The 22,437-nt window shown below is 28.5% G+C and overlaps 1 protein-coding gene across 14 annotated transcripts in view; it reads right to left on the bottom strand.

Moving 5' to 3' along the window:
• Window positions 1-22,437, bottom strand: part of Msp300 (Muscle-specific protein 300 kDa) — a 204,422-nt gene that overhangs the window by 70,465 nt on the left and 111,520 nt on the right. For all 14 annotated transcript variants that reach the window (XM_065499429.1, XM_065499430.1, XM_065499435.1 and 11 more), the window contains 4 exons: window positions 18,744-18,895; window positions 2,439-3,408; window positions 2,154-2,366; window positions 1,775-2,035 (listed from right to left, as the gene is read on the bottom strand). In XM_065499429.1, coding sequence (XP_065355501.1) covers window positions 1,775-2,035; window positions 2,154-2,366; window positions 2,439-3,408; window positions 18,744-18,895 — 1,596 coding nt within the window. The remainder of the gene's footprint in view (window positions 1-1,774; window positions 2,036-2,153; window positions 2,367-2,438; window positions 3,409-18,743; window positions 18,896-22,437) is intronic.

Here is a 22,437-nt window from a genome sequence, read left to right as displayed (position 1 = left end):
TTTCTGTTAGAAAAACTATTATACAACAAATTTTCCATAAGAAAAACTGTTAAAAAAATGTATCCATTAGAAAACTGTTATACACAAAATTTTCTTTAAGAAAAACTGTTATACACCAACTTTTCTATAAGAAAAACTGTTGTACAAAAATATTGCCATAAGAAAACTGTCATCTTGAAAACTGTTATACACAAAATTTTGAAAATACTTTAACTTTGGTATTAATGATTTTTTTTACATAAAATTATAAAAAAAAATACTGAGAGTATCAACTGAGACGCGGTACTAACTAAGGTACTTTTGAATAGGAAATTATATCCAAAAAAGTTTTATTATATCAGTTTTTCCATCCTTGATATCAATTCTAGTATACTTGGCTCTCAACGTAGGTTTTCTTTTCATTTTATTGTATTTAAAAACAAAATAATTAAATTTTTTATTTATTTTATAAGAAATTTAAAGTTTTAAAGTATAAAATATAATATGGACTTACCCTCAATTGCAAAATTCTTGCAATAAAAACTTAAATTTAAAATATTTTTTATAACTACATATCAATATTCTTCAATAATAAAAATCTGTCTCTGGCTAATTTTACTTGTAATGCTAACAAAAATTGGAGTATTTCAAAAAAAAAAATTGTTTTAAAATGTTTCATAGTTTAAAATAAAACAAAGAGGAAAAACAAAAACTATTCAAGGTAAAATACATACATATTTTATAATTTTTTCAAAAAAAAAAAGCTAAAAATATCCAGCATTTATAAAAATACTCATTTGTCTACTACCAAGATCCATAAGCACTACAATTTGAAGCATATTTCTTAGACAAAATTAGAATTTTTCTCTCCGATTTTGTTTGTATTTTTTGTATCATTCCTGGCACGTGTCACGTGATAAATTATACTTTATGAGTATTTCTTCAACATCCACATTATATGTACAATAATAACATATGTATTAATATGTTTTTTTTTAAGTTACTAGGGGGAGAACAGAAAATGAGTGGCAAGAAATTTTTAATAGCTACACAATGCTCAAAACATTTCTTAGATTGTATATTAAGAATGACCACACACAAATACAAATTTGTAAGATGATGATGATAATGGTGATAATGATAATGGATTTGGAAAAACGATTAAATGTTAAGATGTGTTTCCAACAATTTGATGACAATGACAATAATGAAGAGAGTTAGAAACATAAAGGTAGGTTTTTGTTTAAAATGAAGGCGGTTTAGCGTTTAAAATAAAGCTAAACAAATTACAAAAAAAATACTAAATTCAATTAAAAATAAAAAAACGAAATAATAAACTACTCAAACATAAAAATGTAATGTTTTTGGTTTAATAAAACTACTGAAATTATTCATCAACGCAGCCACCGTGCATTTAAAATAAATGGTTATTATTTCAACGTTGTTTCGTTACTTGCTAGATTTGATCATTTGATCGCTTAAGAGGGTTATTAACAGTTTTGTTTTTTTTTTGTTTGGGGGGGGGAGATTTGCTGTTTAGTTAGTTTTTGATAATGGCAAATTTTGTGAAATTGTCAAAATTATGTTAAAAATTTATATATAACAAAATGCATTAAACGAAGATGATCGATAGAATCCTAATAAACCTATATAAACCTACAAAATTCAAAAACTTTTTCCTGAGATTATTTTCACTCTATTTTATGGGCTCCTTATTACTTTTAAATTAATAAAATCAAGAAAAAAAAGTAAAACCTATTCTCTGATTTCTCTGGTAAATCTAAGAAAAACGTACCTGTTGCTCGGCCATAGCACGCTCACGATCGTGAGGCAAGTAGGTGGGTGCCATTACCAGTCTCAATTGTTGTTCTTCTTGTATGATCTTGTGCCTTAAGCTTTGCATTTGCTGTTGGTAGATGTCGATTTGTTGAAGGGTTTCTTCAAGACTGGAGCCTTTAGTTTTCACTAAAACCGCCAGGCCATCCAACTCCTTCAACAATTCATCAACATTTTCACTTAAGCGGGGATCACCACCCATGCCATTCTTAAAGTGAACCTAGATTAAAAGTTAAAAGAATTGAAATAACACCAAAATATATATTAATATAGTTTTTTGTTTTTTTTTTTTGCTCATAAGCAAATTGCTTTCATTCCCGGTTGATGTTTTTTAGTACCTCTAGTTTTTCAATAGACAGTCTTAATTTGGTTTTCTGTACATTTATATCGGCAATGGATTTCTCTGAGTAGCCCAATTGATCTCTCAGGGGTTTCTTTTTGTGTTGGGGCGAATCCAATGATTGTTTGGTCTTTTCTATCCAGCTGCGTATGTCCTTAATTTTACGTTCACATTGATCCCATTCCTCGCAAGCTTCTTGCAATAGGGCGTTCTAAGAAAAATTTATAAACAAACAAAAAATGAATCTTTGTAAATATTTACAAGTATAAAGAGTTTTGCGTACCCTTTCCAATAAAACAGCTTCCACTGAAATTTTGGCATCTTCAGCTTCTTGCAATTTTTCCTTGAGATCTCCCACTGTGGTCACTTGACTTATGTGTTCCAATTCCTTGTCCATTTCGCTTAAATTCTTAACAATCGGTTTAATACTCTTCACAGCCGCCACATAATCATTGAGTTTGCTACGGGCTTCAGGTAAAGTTTTCAGTTCAATAGTTTGCTCCAAGAATATGCGTTTCTCTGCCACCCAAGACATAACAATCTGGTACAGATTCATGAATCTGCTCCAGGCATCTAAACTATCACCGACTTGCTGTTTCTTTTCATCCAACCAAGAGCGTACTTGTCCTAACTGTTGGGCCAATTGATCGATGGTGGTCTGTACCAATACTTTTTCCTCACTGTTGCGGCAATTGTCTATGATCAGCTGGCCATTTGTTTTCACCATGGTAAAGCGTTCATATATTCCGGTAATCTCTTGGTTAATGCGGTGCAGGAGTTCTTTCATTTGGGCGGGTGCTAGAGTGCGATCTTGTACTTCCATTTCGGCCTGCATAAGCCATCTTTGGATATCATCCACACCGGCCAAATAGTCTGTGCGTACCGTTTTGGCGCGTTTGAATTCTTTCTGTTTGGACTCCATATTGCCTTGTACACGTTCCGATAGTAATTCCAATGCCGTAAATTCCTGGTCAATGTCACTGGGTATTAGGTTTTGTTTCTTAAGATACGATTCCTTTGTTTGCGTTATCAAACTTTGTGAAGCTTTCACCGTCTCCTGTACTTGTTTCTCCAATTCCTCTAATTTTGTTTCGGTTTTAACAATATTTTCATCAAATGCATGAACAGCATGGATTTCCTCCAACAAGCTGTTGAATTTGTCTTGCAGCGAAGAGATTTTGTGGAAAATGGCCTCAATTTCTTCCAAATCACGACCAACCTGACTATCCTTTTCTTTCAGAGAGTCGTTTAATCTATTGTTTTGGGGGAAGAAAATAAACAAAAAAATAATGCAAAAAATTATATTTTCAATATAGTACACACAAAATAAAGGAAATTTAAAGATTTCTGTAGGAAAACCACGCGGTCAAATGTGAAAGAAAATTTTGAATTTTCTTTTCTCAATGCTAAATACGATGACTGTTTAATGGTCTGCTGGCGCTTTTTTTTTTTTTTTTTGCTTTGTTTAAATTGGGGCGGTAGCAATCTGCTTTTCTTTCTTTATATTCATAACACAAATAATGATGTATTCAGAAAAAAAAATTGTTTTTGTTTCTGTTTTGTTTTCCAATGTCCACAATAAGATTTGGACTGGGTAAAATTTTGCCGTGGATAAAGTAAATGTGGCTGTTTAGCTACAAGTTTCTGCTCAAAGTGAACAACGCAATATTGCGCACACAAAATAATAGGGCCTTTGCTTTGAACATGGTGAACATGCTTCAAGATCACAAAAAAGTTCGAAAAAAATATCGAAATTCGAAAAAAAAAAAAATAAAGAAAAACAAAAAAAGTTTTCTTAAGCTCTATACAAGGGACAATAATGAATGCTCACTCTATGGTTGTGAGAAAAAAAAGAGAGTAAGAAAATTCAAATTGATTTTCTCATTTTCTTGATTTTCCAAGCCAAAAGAGGCACAAAAATTTCAACGCATTTTAAATATTTTGTATTTATTTTCCTTTTAAAAAGAAAAACATTATTTGTTTTATTTTGTTTTGGCTTTATTTTGTATTTATTTATTTATTTACATATATTTTATATTTATTTCTATTCTTTTTTTGATTTGATTTCTTCAAAATGTCCTCAATCTAGCCGCCATCATTTTCTTCATCATGTGTGCTTTATTTTGTTTATATTTTTAGATTTTTTAATATGCGTTTTTGTTATATTTTTTTTGTTTTCTGTTATTTTTAATTCACTACAACATTATTTTTGTGAAATTAAATTGAAAAACGTACGTACAGTTTTTATCATCGAAATTTTTAATAAATGACGTCATATTTTTTTTTGCTTGTTCATAAAATTTAATAATTAACCAAATTCATTTAAATAAAATGTTCATGCTGGCTGTTACTATGGATTTGAAATAAGTATATTCAATATTAGCATATTCAATGAATCAGTTGTCTTGAGTACACAGTGAAAAACTTAGGTATACGTCATGATTTGTTTATTGCAAACATTCATTCTTTTTATTCAAAGAAAGTGAAAGACACACCTTTTTTGGAAACTAGCAAAAAAAATAAAAACATAGACGAAATGTCAGCAAATCTAGAGAAATGCTGCTGCGTTCTATGTTCTAAATTTAAATTAGGAATTTCTTATCTACGAGAGATTGTATATAAAGAAAATTTTTGGGATTTCTTTAAAATTGGTTCTTTAAATGATGTGATAAAACACATTGGTTTTTCTTTACTATTGTTAGTGAAAAAACTTAAGTGGTAATATCTTTTTTTTTATAACTTTCATTGTTTGAACTTTAGTCAGTAATTAATTGAATATGCGGTTTTCGTATTTGAAATTCTATAAATAGAAATGAAACAGAAATCAAAATATTCCAACCATAGATAAAAACACAGAGATCGGAAACTCCTCTCAGTAATTAAAAACCTAAGTGGAGTAAAAAAAACTATGTCAAAACAAAAACAACTCCTCTGTGGTGTATCAAAAACTGGCTTCGTTCAGAAAATTTGTTTTGCATTGAATGTGTGATTATTTTGAGTAATTTTTTTTAGTTTGAGTTTTTTTTCTAGTTTCCGATCTATGTGTAGTTATCTATGATTCAAACCATACAGAAATATTCATTCATAGAGCGGAAACTAGAAAAAATTCTAAGAAAAAAATTACTCATAATAAATCACTCAGTTTTGTTTAGCTTTCTGAACTAATACATTCTCACTTCATAGGTTTTGGATAACTGAGTTAGGTTTTCGACAGGAGAGTTCCCAATCTATATGTACTTATCTATGTTTACAACCTTTTCAATTGAAGTTTAAATAATGTTAAAGATGTAACAGAATTTCATTTGTTTAACACACAAGTTCTATTACGCAAGTAATTTTTGATAAGATTATTTGAAGACCAAAGTTAATGGAAATCTCATTTGAGTTGCAAAAACCACTTGTTTAGTTACTTTTTAATTAAAGTTCAAATAATGGAGAGAGTTGCTTATTTAGTTCTAAAATTGTAATTGAACTGAAGCAAAACTATCAATAGAAATGATTGAATTTCGTTTTTGAAAACAAGACTAATGAATGTCAAAGGTTTGTTTTGATTGTATCCACCGATTTTTTTGACTCCATCTACAGAAATTTTCTTGTTAAATTATTTAAATATCTGATTAACGCTTTAATTTAAATTATAAGCAACAAATTTGTTGTCAATCGTTGAATAGATTTATTGGGCCTTAACTTTTTGCTGTAAAATTTTAATGTGTTTGAAAAAAAAACGAATTTTTGTAACCGCAATTAAAATTTTGCAGACATAACAAGAAAATTTGGTCCAAACAATCTAATATCAGAAAATTTCATTGTTACGAGAAATTGGTCTTATAAATGAAAATTTGGGGACACAATTGTTGCCAATCGATTGTTTTGATTGAGTCCACAGATTTATTAGGTTTGAGCAGCAGAAATTTTGTTGTTACAACGTTTAAATTTTTGATAAATCCTTTAATTGTAGTTGTAAGGACATAATTTGTGGTCAAATGTTTAATATGTCTATACGGCTTAAACATTTTTTTTTTTTTGAAAACGATTAAAGGCTTTAGAAATAAATTATCATCAACGGAATTAAAACTTTGCAGCCACAACTAAACCATTTGGTTGTTAATCAAAACAGAATATTTAACTTCGTTGTTAAACTAACAAGTAATTGCTGTTGTATTTGAAGTTGTACTCAATGATTTTATCGGTTGCTGCAAAACTGTTGTTATTAAAGATACAAATACGTTTGAATCAAACAAATCGTTGTCAAATGAATTAAAATCTTGCAGTCACTTGTACAATATTTGTTGATATTTCTCATTAGATTCTAGCAAAAAAATTTCAGCTGATTACTGGGGTTTATCGGGAGTTTTTCCCTTTTATCGCGGGAGTTTTTTCCCTTTTTTCCTATTCAAATTCAGTGATGAAAATGGGAAAGAGGAATAAACTTCTGCGGATTTTTTATTCTTAATTCGGCTGTATATAAAAAATCTGTGAAAAATTATTCGAATTTTTAACTCAAAACTTTTTTTGGTCAGATATCAGGAGTAGAAAATCAGCAGTTTCACAGCAGCACTGAAATTTAGTACTTTTGATAAACAGCTGATTTTGCCCCTTGAAAATTATTGTACTTTTTTTAAAAATATTTTTTTCAATAAAAAATCATTTTTTTAAAAAAATTTAAATATTTTTTTTTAATTTTGTGAAAATGGTGTTACACCATATTTTTGTACAAAAACAGTATTTTTTATTAAAAAAAAAATTTTGAAAAATTTATTTTTTTTTTTTTAAATTGTTGAAAATTGTATTACAACAAAATAAATTAGTTTGCCACAAAATTATTTAAAATCAAGTTTCAACAAGGATCCGGAAAATCAGCACTGTAAAGTGAAATTTAGAAATTTAACTTTGTTTTAGCTCAATGAAATTGTAAATATACCTATAAAGAATGCTTTCTATTCCGAAAAGAAAAAAAAATTCCACATACTATTAAAAGTACAACAACCTTCAAATACTAAATGTAAATGGTCTCAAATGTTTTGGTTTCTTTTAAAATTAATTTCAAATGACAGCGACCTTTACAACAACTTGAAAAGTGAAAATAAATAACAGCAGAAAAACAGCAAAAACAAAAAAATAAGAAAAACATTTGAAATGAAATTAACAAATTATAGAAGACCCAACTAAAAAAAAGTGTCAAAACTATGATGATGGCGTTCGTGTGTGTTTTGAAAGATTAACCAAAATGAAAAATTATTGTTTTTTTTATATTTTATTCTAGTTGGAAATATGCCAAAGAAGAAAAAGAGTTTGTTGTATGAACATTTACAAAAACAACAAATAATATTTAGAATAATTTAAGGCGTAATAATATTTTTTAAGAGAATTAGTTTTCACACCAACATTCTTTTAAAAAAAAAAAGATTCATGAAATTTTTTGAAAAAAAAAATATTAAAAAAATTTGGAAATTTATTATTAGCGGTTTCTATTATAAATTTCAAAATGTAGGTATTTAAATGTATTTAAACTTTTTAAGAGAATTAGTTTTCTGACAAAACATTTCTTTAAAAAAAATTTCTGAAATTTTTAATTCTAATTAGAACTTTTGATTATGTCTAGGAAATTCTTAATATATTTCATATAAGATTAAGTTCACAAAAGAAACAATTAATAGCAAAGTCAATTTTTTTTTTAAAATCTGTTGATATTTCCCGTTAGATTCTAGCAAATATTTCTGCTGATTACTACGTTTTATATGAAAAATCGGTGAAAAATTTTTAAAATTTTTAATTAAAAAATCTTTACTTTCAATATAAAGCCTTGATGACATGTTAGGTCAGTTATCAGGAGGACAAAATCAGCAGTTTCAGATATTTAGAAACTTATTGTTTATTTCTAAATATCTGAACCTGCTGATTTTGATTTAAATTTTTTTAATTTAAATTATTTTAGTAAAATCTAAAAAAACAAAATTGGAAAGTTTTTATTAGCGTTTCCATTATAAATATTAAAATCTTTTTACCATAAATTTTTTAAAATAATGTTTGTGTGAAAACATTAAACAATTTTAAATCCCCTTTTGTTTATAAAACAAAATTTCCATACAAAACTTGTTTAATACATTTAAAAATTTATTAAACAAATTTTGTTTTATAAACCTTTTCTCTTAAAAAATATTAAAGAAATTTTCCATATTTTTGTTTCAAAATTAAATTTTTGCGAAATTAAATTTTCATTACTTTTTTCCCGATTTCTAATTAATATTGTTTCTAATTTTTCAAGTTGCTAATATGTTAAAAAACTCAACCAAAAAAATAGAAAGTTTTATTTTTTTAAAAAAACTTTTCTTTTGCATTTTTAATGATGTTTACAGAAATCTAGCTTTACGCCCTAAATATATGTAAAAGTTGAAATTGTTTTTTCTTAGATACTTTGCTCTAGTTTGATCAATGTTATTGTTGCTAAAGGAAAAAAGCCACAAACAAATTAATGGTTGTTAGCAAAAAAAACAACAAACTAAATAAATAAATATTTAGGTCAGTTTTCTAATATCAAAAAAAAAGGGGGATGTTTGACACAAAACTATTGTATTTATTTTGAAAGTTTGGCAATATTTGAAACAATTAGCATTCAGGGACAGAAACATTCTTATGAAAAGTAAACGACCTCGCACGCGCTAATGAATATTTGAGAAACCAAAAACCATTTGAATTTTTAACTAAAACTAACTAGTTTTAAAGCTCGCTCGCTAGCTAGCTCTGCTTAAAGATGTTCTCATTAGTTTTTGAAACATTTAACTTTAAAAAGTCTTAATTTGCTCAACTTTCATTGAAAACCCACCTTGTTTAGTAGACGACTTGAAATCACAAAAAAAAATTTCAGAATTTTCTTAGGATTTTTTTTAAGTAGGTTGCAGTGTTCAAAAAATTATCAGCCGGCCTCTTGAATTTCTTGCCAAAACACTACTACACAACCTTAGTTTTTAACTTAGAAAAAGGTTGGAGTGTGCCCAACACAAAAATAACTATAAACTTGTTTTCTTTATAGAGGATTCACTCAGCTACTCCTTTTAAAATGTTGCTTGCTAAGCATTAATCATACGCCTTGGTAATCCACAAATCAGACGTTATGATTAATGCAACTCCTGTGGTGTTTGTTGTTTGCTTCAAAAATCTTCAAAAAAAAAATCAAAGAAATTTTCAAAATATTAACTAATTCAAATAAGAAAATGATGTCAATTTTTGAATAAATACTTGTTTTTTTCTCTTTGAATAGTTATTTAATTAAATGTCACTTTATGCTTGTTTTTTTCTATCTTTTCTTTTGATATCTTAAATAAGTCTCTTTTATATGTTTGCATGTAGTATATATGAAGCATATAAATAATATTATTTTCTCCTTTGCTTTTTTAATCAATTAAAACTTCCAGCCATCCAGTAAAAACACGTCTGCTTATTTCTATGACTATTTTATAACTGAATGGTCTGCATTGAAACAAGTACGGAAATAGCTGGCCGAACTGATCGCAAAGATGTCTATATTTTTTTTTTATTTTTTGGCAAAATAAAAAAGCAGCAAAACTTTTTTTTTTTTTTGTTTAACAAAATGTTAAAATACACAAGAAATCACAAGAAAAAAACTACCACATTTATTAACACCACAAAAATTCTCTTAAATATTAAGAAATTCACCACAGTGAAAGCTTTTTTCAACTCTAAAGAGAGCTTTTAAATCAAAACAAACATTCGACTCATGCGGAAACGATTTATCAAGTGAGCATTTTTTTTGAATTTAATGAAACAAACTAAATAAACAATTAAAACTTCGGTAAAATAGGTAAATTATTTTTAATAAAGCTATATTTCAAGAGTAATTTGTAATAAAAATTATAATATATTTTGCTTCAAATGCCGGCAAACTCAATTTATCATTTATTTATTAGATAACCAAATAAATACCAACTCAATAAAGTAGTTTTCACTGATAATAATTAACAAAAAAATGCCGGTTATTATTTTTAGATTAAAATTTCAACAAAACAACAACAACAACTAACTCTCGAATTTACTACTAGAATCTGAGGCTCTCTTTTTAACTCTTTGTAAATTAAACAGTTAAACCTGAACTAATAAAACTATAAACATAAAAAACAATAACAATAAAACAACTCTTTTTTTAATTTGTTTTTATTGTTTTTGTTTTCTATTGTACAAAAATATTTAAATGCGAGTATCTCAACGATTACGAATACGAGTACGAGTATATATTTATAATTACGCGATTACCTCATTCATTGACAACAACAACAATAATAATAACAAAAAAATAAAAACAGTTTTCGTATGAATTAAACCAAACAAAACTAAAATAAATAAAAATAAAAACATTAAAAAACAACAGCAGAAATAAATAAAACATTTTTTTTAATGCACTGCACAAAATTCAAGTGGTTGGGTTGGTTGGTTGATGTGTGGTTGCTATATTTTATTTTGTATTTCAAAAAAAAAAAAAGAGAATTATTGCTGCCGTTAAAGACGGCAAATTTTTGCCGGTATCTACTACGTAGAGCTACATGTGCGTGTATATTTTAAAGTTGATATGTATCTGCATTAGGGTGGTAACAGTTGCAGAGAAAAAAACACAAGAAAAGGGTCTTTCAATAGGTGCTTCCTATCTTTAAATTTAAATAAAACAAAGTGTCTGTCAGATAGCATTGAAATTTGTTTGAAAGGCCTATCGATTCGGGTTCTTTCTATAAGTCGAAATTTTATATAAAAATTTTCTTTTATAAAACCTTTTTTAAATAAATTTAAAAATTGTTTATGAATAAGGTAGCAAAGCAATTCTCTTAAAAAATATTAATGGAAATTAAAGAAATTTATGGTTTGCTTTTCAAATTTTTTTGGAACATTAAATTTTCAATACTTTTTTTATTTTTTAAGTTGTTAATATGTTAAAAAACCAACCAAAAAATAGAAAGTTTTAATTATTTGTCGATTGTTCGATGGTTCGACTTTTTGTTGAAAAAAGTCGAAAAGTCGAAAAGTCGAATTAGATTTTTTGGTCCGAAAAAAGTCGAACAATCGATTACGTTATCTCAAAAAGTCGATTAAATAATAAAACTCGACTTTTTTAGATTGGTAAAAAAAATATTTAATTACAACAGTATACTAACCTATTAGTTCTAGGAGACTGTGCCGAACTAGTGATTTTACCCATCATTTAGGGTGACAACTAGTTACACAACTACCTACGCAGGGGGTCAATTGGCACTTTTGGATTACAATGACACTGTCTGATATCTGGTCCAAAGTAGTCAACGCACTGGATTCACATACCGGTTACATAGTGTCAGTTACATTACTAGCTACCTAACAGGTTACTGGATCAACTAAATAACTAGTTACTTTAACATGTACGAGTGCGAAATATCCACATGATCAATTACAAACATAACATAGACAGTCCAATAACCGTGGATAAAATATCTACTTTCTAAAGTGCAGTACAAAATAAACGTTTAAAGTGACTACACTTTAGGTTACTTAGAGACACTAAAATGACAACTGACTTCACGCTAGGTTACACGGGATAAGCAAAAAGAAAATAAACTGTATGAAAATTATATCAAACTATTTGTATACAACCGTTTGTACGAATTACTCACAAAGAGTTTAAAGTGACTACAATCTAGATTACTTAGAGACACTTAAGTGACAATTGACTTCACACTAGATTACCTGGGATGTATAAAGTAATCAATTGACTTATCTCTGTCCTGCAAAGTGCACACACGTGTCAAATGACCAAAATATATAAATTGGAATCAGCCAAGTGATCAGACATGTTTTTTTGCTTCGAAAATGTCGAATTTTCTGCCAACAAAGCGTCATATGCTGGAAGTTTTGCTTGACTTCTTTAATTTGAAAAAAAAAGTGACGCTAAAGAGATAGTTTGTTCGGTTCAGAAGTCATGATTTTGACAAGGAAGACCATTTGTCTTCAAAAAAGTTTGAAGACCAAGAATTGAGGCATTACTCCATGAAGAGCTTGCAAAATCATTGAGACCTACTCAAGATGCAATTTCAAAACGTTTTCAAGCAGCAGAATTTTATCCAAAAGCAGGAAAATTGGTTACCATACGAATTGAAGCCGAGAGACCTTGAAAAACGATTTTGCATGTCTGAAATAATGTTTGAACGCTCTAAAAGAAAATCATTTTTGCACCGAATCATTAATTGCGATCAAAAATTGATTCATTACAATAACCCGAAGTGTTACAGATCTTACGTGAAGCTCGGCCAACCAGCCGAATCGACACCAAAGCCAAATATCCATGGTTCTAAGGTAAAAGGGTCCGAACGCTAACTAATTGTTTTGAAGCGAGCATTGCCAAAAAACACCCAGAATATGGGGCCAGGCATAAAAGTGTAATATTCCATCATGACTGCAATCGGTCAAATGGAGCAATACCTGTCAAATACTATTATTTATAGTCCAGACCGTTAGTCCGACTACTATTTGTTTCGATCGAAGCAGAACGCTCTCTCTGGGATACGCTTCACTTTGGAACAGAGTATCCGAAATTAGCTTGATTCGTTGTTGGCCTCAGAAGATGAGCAGACGAAAAGTAGACTTTTCATAAATCCAAAATTTTTTTTTAAAATTTTTAAAAAGTCGAAAGTTCGAAAATTCGCTGAATCTGACCGATGGCATGGGTTATGTTGGCTTTGATAACCTGTGGTTTATGGCTTATTCGCATAGACTTAAGAAACCCCCACAAGAAAAAGTCTGACCCAGTTAGACTTTTTCGTACGATATCGGTGACCAATTCACATAATATTCATGTGAATGTACAATGTCACATGAGCTGTGTGGCACGTAGCACCGTCCTATTGAAACCACATGTCGTTGGTGGCCATAACATTCAATAGGCCTGAAGGAAATATGGACTTTTTCTAGATGCATTGGACGCTCTTGGATCTCATGTGGATTTGAATCATTAGGGTCAGTTTCCAACTACTGCTGGGCAAATTCACCCAACTCACATCGTTGTTGAACGCTATAATTGCCCATGGTGATTTGGAAAAGAAGTGTGAATAAATGACAGCTAATTGATAGATGTAGCTTCAGCAACGTGTCCGCTATGTAAAATGTGTTGTTGATGAACAAAATATTAAAGAAAAACTAGTTTTTTGTTAAACAATTTCAGAACTTATTTCGAAGCTACCCTAATGCATGAATTCTTGTACTGTTTACTGCCAATGATCTCACACATCTGTGCAAGAGAAATTAGCTAAATGGAAAAGGTTCTACAACTTTAAAGAAAATTCTCGTATTCTAATTATAACGAACAATTAGAGACACGAGACAAATTGAAAAACAAAAAAAAAAATGTCAAACTTGAAAGAAAATGTTAGATATAAACAAATAATAGTTTTATATTCAACTGTACCAAATTTGAAATATTGAATAAATATGAGCAAGACTGCAATTAGGCAATAAATAAATAGCCGGTTTTACTACCATAGTTCTGGCATTTAATCAATTAAATACCCAAGGGAATCTACCGTATAAATAATGTTTCTAATTATAAATTATTTAAAAATATTGGTTAGCGGCATTTTAGCGGTAACGGTAGTTGAGCTGAAAGGAAATTTTGAGAGGTAACGATAGCTTAGCGGTAACGGTAGCCAACATTGAAAAAAAAAACATATTCAAAGGAACTTGTTGCCACAGGGCAGCCACCACAATATTTAAAAAATGCATTTTAAAAATATTTGTTGATATTGAAAATGTTTAAGGAATTTCTACATTTTAATCAGTTGCCACATTACTAATCAGGAAAAATACCTAAGATTAAAGCAGTAAAAGGTTTGCAACTGATAACTTTCAAAACAAACGACTTGCATACCAAAACTCTGAAATTTCCGTTTCATTTTTGATATAATTTTTTAAAGAAATAAAAAAAATCACTCTCAAACAAAATTACTTTGAATTATAAAGAAAATAAATATATAGATAAACAAAATGTTAGTCATATAAAAGGCATTTTAATATTCAAACAAATGATTTATTGCTTTAAATTAAAAGTGAATTATGTACAATAAATATATTAAAGTAAAATACAATCAAACAACTAAATATCTATGTATGTTGAACTTTCAATGTTGCATTTAAATGAATAAAAGCAATAAACTTTTACAAGTGAAAATGCAATTATTTTTAAATCAATTACAGCATTTCAATATCGAACGCCACCAGCCAGACATTAAGATAAACAAACAAACACAAATTTAGTAATTTATAAAAATACATTTTTTATTTTATATTTTTTTTTTCAAAAACAACTTTACTCAAAAATATGACATCATTTTTCTCCTTTCAACAGATTTTTAGACAAAATATACATTTTGCGTTTCAATTTTTCTGTTTTATTTGTTTGTTTGTTCATTCAGTTATTCAGTCACTCACTGGTTATTCTGCTTGTTCGTTTGAGTACTCAGAACAAAAAATTTGGTAAAAAAAAAACAAGTTTCGATCATCTGTTTTGATGACGAACGCACCCAACTCAATAGAACGTGACAAAAAACACGCAACCCATTTGCTCTACATTGAAACATATAATGCAATTCACACTTACATATTTTATGTTAAAGAACTTATGTTGAACATAAAAACAAAATTCTTTTCAATTCTATGCTTTTTAGAAAAGCCAGAGACATTTTTGACACGACCTCAAGCAACACTCTCATTTCATATACAGCTGTTTTTTTAATTATTTATTATTTCTAGCAAGTTTATTTCTTTTCTTTTTTTTAAACAATAATAAATATTATTATGTAAATAAACAATTTTATATATAAACACACTTAGGGGAATGAATAAAACCTTATGATAATGGGAATTTCCTTAATTAACTGCAATTATGTTTGTCTACCATTATTTAAACACTTAAGACATGGCAAATAATTCTGGAAATGAAAAACGATTGATAAACAAAATTTATCAGAGTTTAAAAATAAATAATAATAAAATAGTAAAGTTTCTTAACACTTCCATTAAACCATAACGAATAAATTCGTTGTGTAAACTCCTTAGTACTCCAAACGTATTGAATTCATTCTTTAAGGATTAATTCTTTATGTAGTCCTACAATTTGTCTTTAATTATAATCACAGCTTTGAATTAATTATATCAATTTGAGCTTAATTCACTAAAATCTTAACTCGGAATAAATTCATTCCCAAAGACTAATTCTTTAACTTCATTCAAAGGCTTTCATTTAACTACAATTCATTCATCGTTGTATGAATTCATAGTAACAATTCATTCACTGCCTGCTTCACTAGTCGAAAAATGAGTCGAAAAAATTTGTATGAAAAACTCTTACCACCATTTTCTCAATCTCTGATTATTTTTATGACGATAAACTGACAGTTCTCATACAAAAAAAATGTTAATTGGAGGTTTATCGTTACGAAAAACGATAACCAGATATTGAGAAAATGGGGGTTAGTATTTAAAATTCTTTCGAATAGTTTTCATACAAATTTTGTTCGACTCATTTTTCTTTCGACATCGTGAATAATTAAATTTTTGTTAATTCAAATCAAGTTAAAATATTTGTTCTTCATACAGTTGTGTTTTGCTTTTAATCATTTACAAAATGAAAAATTTAATCATTCAATACATTTTTTTAACTATTTTGTACTGGATTTGAATTCAAGAATATTTTAATGATTCAATAAGGAACTAAATCTGTAAAGAATGCGTTCTCAAAGGAATGAATTCAATACATTTGAAGTACAAATGAATTAATTAATTGATGAATTAATGAATTGATTCATTAGCAGTTAACATAAGAGTTAACATTTGATTTGATTTCGAAAATGGAATTATGTATTAATTCTTTGATTATAATTCATTACAAAATAGCTAAAAAAATATGTTGGATATCAATTCTAATCTATTACAAATAAGATTTCCGTCAATTGAATTTTGTAAATGATTAAAAACAAAAAAAAAAGAATTTGAATAAAGAACAAATATTTTCATTCAACGATGAATGAATTCTATTTTAAATATAAACCTTTGAATAAAGCAAAAGAATTCGATTTTGGGAATGGATTTATGAAATGAGTGGCTGATATTTTTAACTCCGAATTAAGATTTAAGCTAAAATTTAAGCTCTGTTGAATAAACATCAAATACCATTATTTAAAGTAGAATGATTTGGTTGCAAAGTTTATGCCCACGAACACAATTTACTTTAAGACAATTTTAAAATTATATTCGATCGCGAATGAATTGCAATTTAAACAAAGAGCGGGAGAATTCGTAATTAAATGTCAAGCACAAGTGTAGTTTTATTTGTAGATCTTTATGTAGCCTAAGTTTAGGCTAAATCGTAAGTCTTTATGAAGTCAAAATTCAGCTTCAATCGCAAGTCTATATAAAATCTAAGAGGAGATTCAATAATATGTCTTCATAAAGCCTAAGTAGAGCTTCAAAATTCAGCTTCAATCGTAAGTCTTTGTAACATCTAAGAGGAGCTTCAATCATATGTTTTCATAAAGCCTAAGTAGAGCTTCAACTGTAGTATTTCATAATGTTGAAATACAGCAACAATCTATAGTGTTTAAAAGTCTAAGTTCAGCTTCATAAAGTCTAACTTAGGCTTCAATCATATACATTTCCCAAGTCTAAGTTCAGCTTAATTTTTTGATATTTATAAAGTCTGAGTTCAGCTTCAATTGTAAGCCGCTATAAAGTCCGTGTTCGTCTTCAATTGAAAGTCTCTATAATGTTTAAGTTCAGCTTGAATCGTAGTTCTTTTCAAAGTCTAAGTTCAGCTCCAATTGTAGGTCCTTATAAAGTCTAAGTAGAACTTCAGTTTTAGGTCTTTATAAAGAACAAGTTCTGCTCCGATCGTAGGTCTTTAGAGTTTCAATCGTCTAAGTTGAGCTTTAATTGTAGGTCTTTCATAAATTCTAAATACAGCTTCAATAATAGGTCTTTATAAAGTCTAAGTTAAGCTTCAATCTTTAGGGTTCATAAAGTCTAATTTGATATTCAATCATAGGTATTTTCGAAGTCTAAGTTCAACTTAAATGTTTGGTATTTATAAATTTTAAGTTCAGCTTCAACTGTAAGTCTCTATAATATTTAAGTTCAACTTGAATCGTAGGACTTTTCAAAGTCAAAGTTCAGCTTCAATGATCGGTCTTTATAAAATCTCTGTTAAGCTTCGATCGCAGTTCTTTATTAATTCTAAGTTCTGCTTCAGTTATATAAAATGTGAAATTTTGTTCCCATGAAATATCCATTTCCCTCGAAGGAAAAATTGCTATCGTGATATTCCCATGAAATTTTCATTCACAATAGTTAATTTTGTTCGTAACAGCTGTTAATTGTTTACAAAATTCCATCTAAAAATTTCACAACAAGGGGAATTTTTTCACGTGAACAAAGTTGATGAACGAAAAAAGGAAAATGGAAAATATTTCATGTGGAATATTGATTCGCGATAGGGGTGATAGTTCTTTCTGTAGTCTAAGATCAGCTTCGATCGTAGGTCTTATAATGTCTAAGTAGAGTTTCAATTGTCTTAGTTGAGCTTTCATTGTAGGTCTTTATAAAGTCTAAATGGAGTCTTAATCGTAGGTCTTCAAAAAGTCCAAATAGAGCTTGAATTGCAAGCCTTTATATGGTCTAAGTTCAGCTTCAATCTAAGATCTTTATAAAGACTAAGTCCTGCTGCAATAGTTGGTATTTATAAATAATAAGTTCAGCTTCAATCGTAGGTTTTTATAAAGTCTAAGTAGTGTTTCAGTTATAAGTCCTTATAACGATCAGCATCGATCATGGGTCTTATAATGTCTAAGTAGAGTTCCAATCGTCTTAGTTTAGCTTTAATTGTAGGTCTTTATAAAGTCTAAATAGAGTCTCAATCGTAAGTCTTCAGAAAGTCCAAGTAGAGCCTTAATCGTAGGTCTTTACAAAGTCTAAGACCCCTTTCACACTAGGCAATTTAGTTGCGCAAGTCTCTTGTCCAACAACAAACTAGCATGTACAATTTTCTTCTCCTTAACCCGACATTACCTCTGCATCCACAAACATAAGTGACTTGCGCAACTAAATTCCCTAGTGTGAAAGAGGTCTAAGTAGAGCTTCAATCGTATTCCTTTATAAGGTCTAAATACAGCTGCAGTCAAAAGTCTATATAAAGTCTAAGTACAGCTTCAATAGTGGGTCTTTATAAAGTCTAACTAGAGCTTCAATGGTAGGTCTTCATAAAATTTGAGTAGGTCTTTATAAGGTCTAAATAGAGCTTCACTGGTAGGTCTTTATAAACTTTAGGTATGGCTTTAATTGTTCGACTTTATTGTAAGCAAAGCTTCACTCGAATACTGAGTATTTTTCTTATAATTTTAAATCTCTTTAAAGAAGATTCTGCTTAGATTAATTTTCAGGGGATTTACAAAAATATGCCCGAATAATTGCACTTTTGAGAATTTCAGCTAGATAAACCACATTTGGACCGTTTATGGTTATACAAATTTCAATTTCTGAATATAAATCTAAATAAATGCTTGTTACTTACTCGTTTTGTTGTTTAACTAGGTTATCCAATTTGGCCTGTATGGCCTCCGCCGAGGGTTGGTGTACTTCCCTAAGGAATGTGACGATTGATTTTGAGAGCGCCTCAATATCTTTATGTGATGATTTAAGTTCTTCAGATTCACACAGTATTTCCTGTTAAAACATAAAAAAAATTAAAAAACATTTTAAATTATACAAATATTTATAAAAAGTAAATAGTATTTTATTTAATATTAGTAATAGCTTTTTGAGGTTTTTTTTCGTTTTGTGAAGTGAATGGCAAAAATTTGAATGTATAAATTTTGTATTTAAAACACGCATTTAAAAACCAGTTATATTCTAAATATAAACAGATAAATTATTGTTATTTGTTTAATTTATACCAAAAAAAAAATAATTAAGACAGGTAATTTAAGCTTTATAATGGTTCGTAAAAAGCATAAACCTAATAATTTATATTGGGGGGAGTTTTGATTAAATTTAAGCAAATGCTTAATTTGCAAAAAACACCTTAATTTGTTTACAATATTTTTAATAATTTAAACTTATAAAATATAAATACTAGATGGGGCTCTTTAAGTTCGATCTAAACTTAGTTTGATCTTAACTTTCTAGCTATTGATCTAATCATATTCATCAATCTCTATATTACTACTGCAAGCTAATTTAAATTTTTTTTTATTAAAAAATTCTATTATTTATTTGTCATTTTTATTTGCATTTTCCTCAAAATTGTTTTCTCTTTCAAGCTTGAGCTCTCTTGGTTGCTCAAAAATCTCACAAATATAAAAAAAAACAAGATGTTACTCTTTTAATTAAAACTGAATAAAATTCAATATTCCCGACCAGACTTTCGAAGGTCAGCTACGAACTCTGCTGTTGTGTATAATCACATACACACAAACTAATAAATTCAATAAGAAAATAAAAATACTTGATTAACGCTTAACTTGAATACACAATTTGTATTTTTTTAAAAAAAAAAAATACTCATATTAATGGAAATTGAATTTAAGTAAAGCCGAATAATGCATTACCCTACAGAATTTGATAAATTCCAAGTTGTTAATTCTCTTTCGAACTGTAACCTATAACGATATTTTCACGAATGAGCGAACGCGATCTTACAGCATTCGTATTTGTATTACGAGAATTTAAAAATACGATACAACTTTCTTAAGCTACTTTTACACTATCTGAGCTGACATCTATGTTTTAATAACTGAGACGCATTCAGAGGATATATCTCAATGTATTCAGAAAATATTTTGAGATATTGAGTGAAAGAAAATCTAATAACTCTCAGTATTCACTAGAAAAATACAAAAAATTTTAATTGTTGCTGTCATCTCTTAATTAATCAATATGTCTATACTAAATTTGTCATTATTAATGTTTCTAAATTAAAAATTATTTGTTTGTAAATGTAACAAATTTAATATACCTCCGCTTTCCGCGTAGTATTTAGTAGTATTCAACAAACAAACATTTTGTTATTGTAGAGAACTCATGAATTTATTTTTAAATATTTTTCAATTTTTTTTTTATTATTTTCTCAACCGGCTTTTGTGATACGATGTTGTCATCAAAACAGAAAATTGAAATATTTGTTGTAGTATTAAATATTTTTGTTTCGTTTTTTTTTTTTAATTCAGCTTAAAATTTTTAAGCATGACACAATGCGTGTATTTAATCTTTAAGAACAATTTCAAGTACACTCAACCGAAAATGGTGTTTCAAAAACGAAAACAATGAATTAATTAATTACTGCAAATTAATTAATGACACAATACAAAACTAAAACTATAAAAATTAACGATTTTCCCTTGAATTGGCTTAATAATAAAAGGAATATATCATTAGCATTTATTGTTTATGAAAACTTTAATAAAACCTTAAAAACAATATTTAATTTTTTTAACAAAATTTTCAACATATTGTAATTGTAACAACCTAGGAAAAAAGGTAAAGTTTGTTTTTAAGCCCAATAGAATATACGAAAGTGTTAACTGTCAAACGAACTGTCATACTGCCTCACTTTTTGACATTTATGATCAGTATAAGCTGGAAAATCATCATAAATAGATTGACGCTTGAACGCCACAAAATTATAAAATTTAACTTTAAAAATCTGTCGTCGATTATAGATGACTGTTTTATTCATCAAATCAATCCACAACATTACATCGAGAAAAATACACCGATGGTGTCATCATCGGACCTTATTTATTTAAAAAGTGAAACCAGTTTTACGGTCAATGGAGATCGTTACCATATCATGATAATGATTTTTTGATTGTAAAAATGGATAGCATTGATCCGGGCGAGATGTGCATACGTCGACCGCAATCATCGATTTATTGAAATCAAAATTTGGCGATAACTACATTTCGAGGAATGGACCTGTCAATTGGCCTCCGAGGTCGTGTGATTTGACACCATTCGATTATTTCCTATTGCGCCACCCCTCTCAATAAGCATTATTGCTTGATTTTCTAGTTGAAAGCAAGTGTAATTCCAGCCTTGATTCCAGTGTCAAGCAATTGAATTATAGTTGTTTATATCAATATCATTCTCCAGTAAAAAGAAAACATTAATTCAAGTCACATGTTCTTTGCTAGAAAAATATTTAATTTTTTTAAATATCTTTCAAGTTTAAAATATAATTATATTTGCATTCAAGTCAAATTTCAACAAAATATTCGAGTGTTTGTTGGGCTGGTTTATACTAACAAACCAGCAATAATTAACGACTTTGAGATCAATATTGTTCGTGTTATTCGTGACATAAAGCCAGCAATTCTCGAAAACGTCGCACAAAATTTAACGTCCAGAAGGCGCTTCGTCAATTTTTACAATTTCAATTTCTTTTGGGCTTAAAAAAACACCCTTTATTAGTTCTAGAGAAGCTTTACGAAGCAAAAACGCCTTCTTAGGGACAGTTCTAGAACTAGTTCTTCCTACAGTAATTTCTGTTTGAAATTTTCATGTTAAAAACCAGTTTTAAGCGGCTCATAAAAGTTTTTCCCGAACTAATAAGTGTTCTTAAAAAACTAGTCTAGAACCAATGTCTAACTAGTGCTAGTTCTAAGGCTGTAATTAAAGAAACTGAAGTGGTTCTGATTACATTTGCTCTAGAACTAGTTGGTTTGGAGCAAGTTCTGAAAATGTTGGATGCATAACGATAACCCGTATGTGAAGGCAGGCCAGGTAATGTTATGCATTTGGTGAGAGCAAAAGGATCCTATCTATTATGAGCTGCTCAAGACATACAATTTTTGAGTTAAAATAGTTATTTTGATATATACACTTGCATCCCACTAAGAGACCAAATACCTCTTAAAAGAATGGACCTAAACTTTCATTTCAGTACTAAAATTAAAATTAAACAAGTAAGAGAGCTATATTCGGCTGTGCCGAATCTAATATACCCCTCACAAAATTTCACTTCAAAATAAAAATTTTAAATATTTTTAGGTAAACAAAAAAAATTTTTTTTCCAAAGTTGTTTTTTTCATGTTTGGGAAAAAAAAATCAAATTGTTTTTTAAATATTTTTAAATTTAAAAAAAAAAAAATAAAAATTTTCTTTTTTGTTTTTTGTTTTTTAAATTTTATTTTAATATTAAGCGAAAAAAAAATTCGGTTTAAAAAATATTTTTTCCAATTTAGACAATATGGATATCTAATGATAGA

This window comes from Calliphora vicina, chromosome 2, assembly GCF_958450345.1.
Source record: "Calliphora vicina chromosome 2, idCalVici1.1, whole genome shotgun sequence".
Lineage (NCBI taxonomy): Eukaryota > Metazoa > Arthropoda > Insecta > Diptera > Calliphoridae > Calliphora > Calliphora vicina.
The sequence above is the reverse complement of the archived record's forward strand: the minus strand, read 5'-3'. Positions and strand labels throughout refer to the sequence as shown.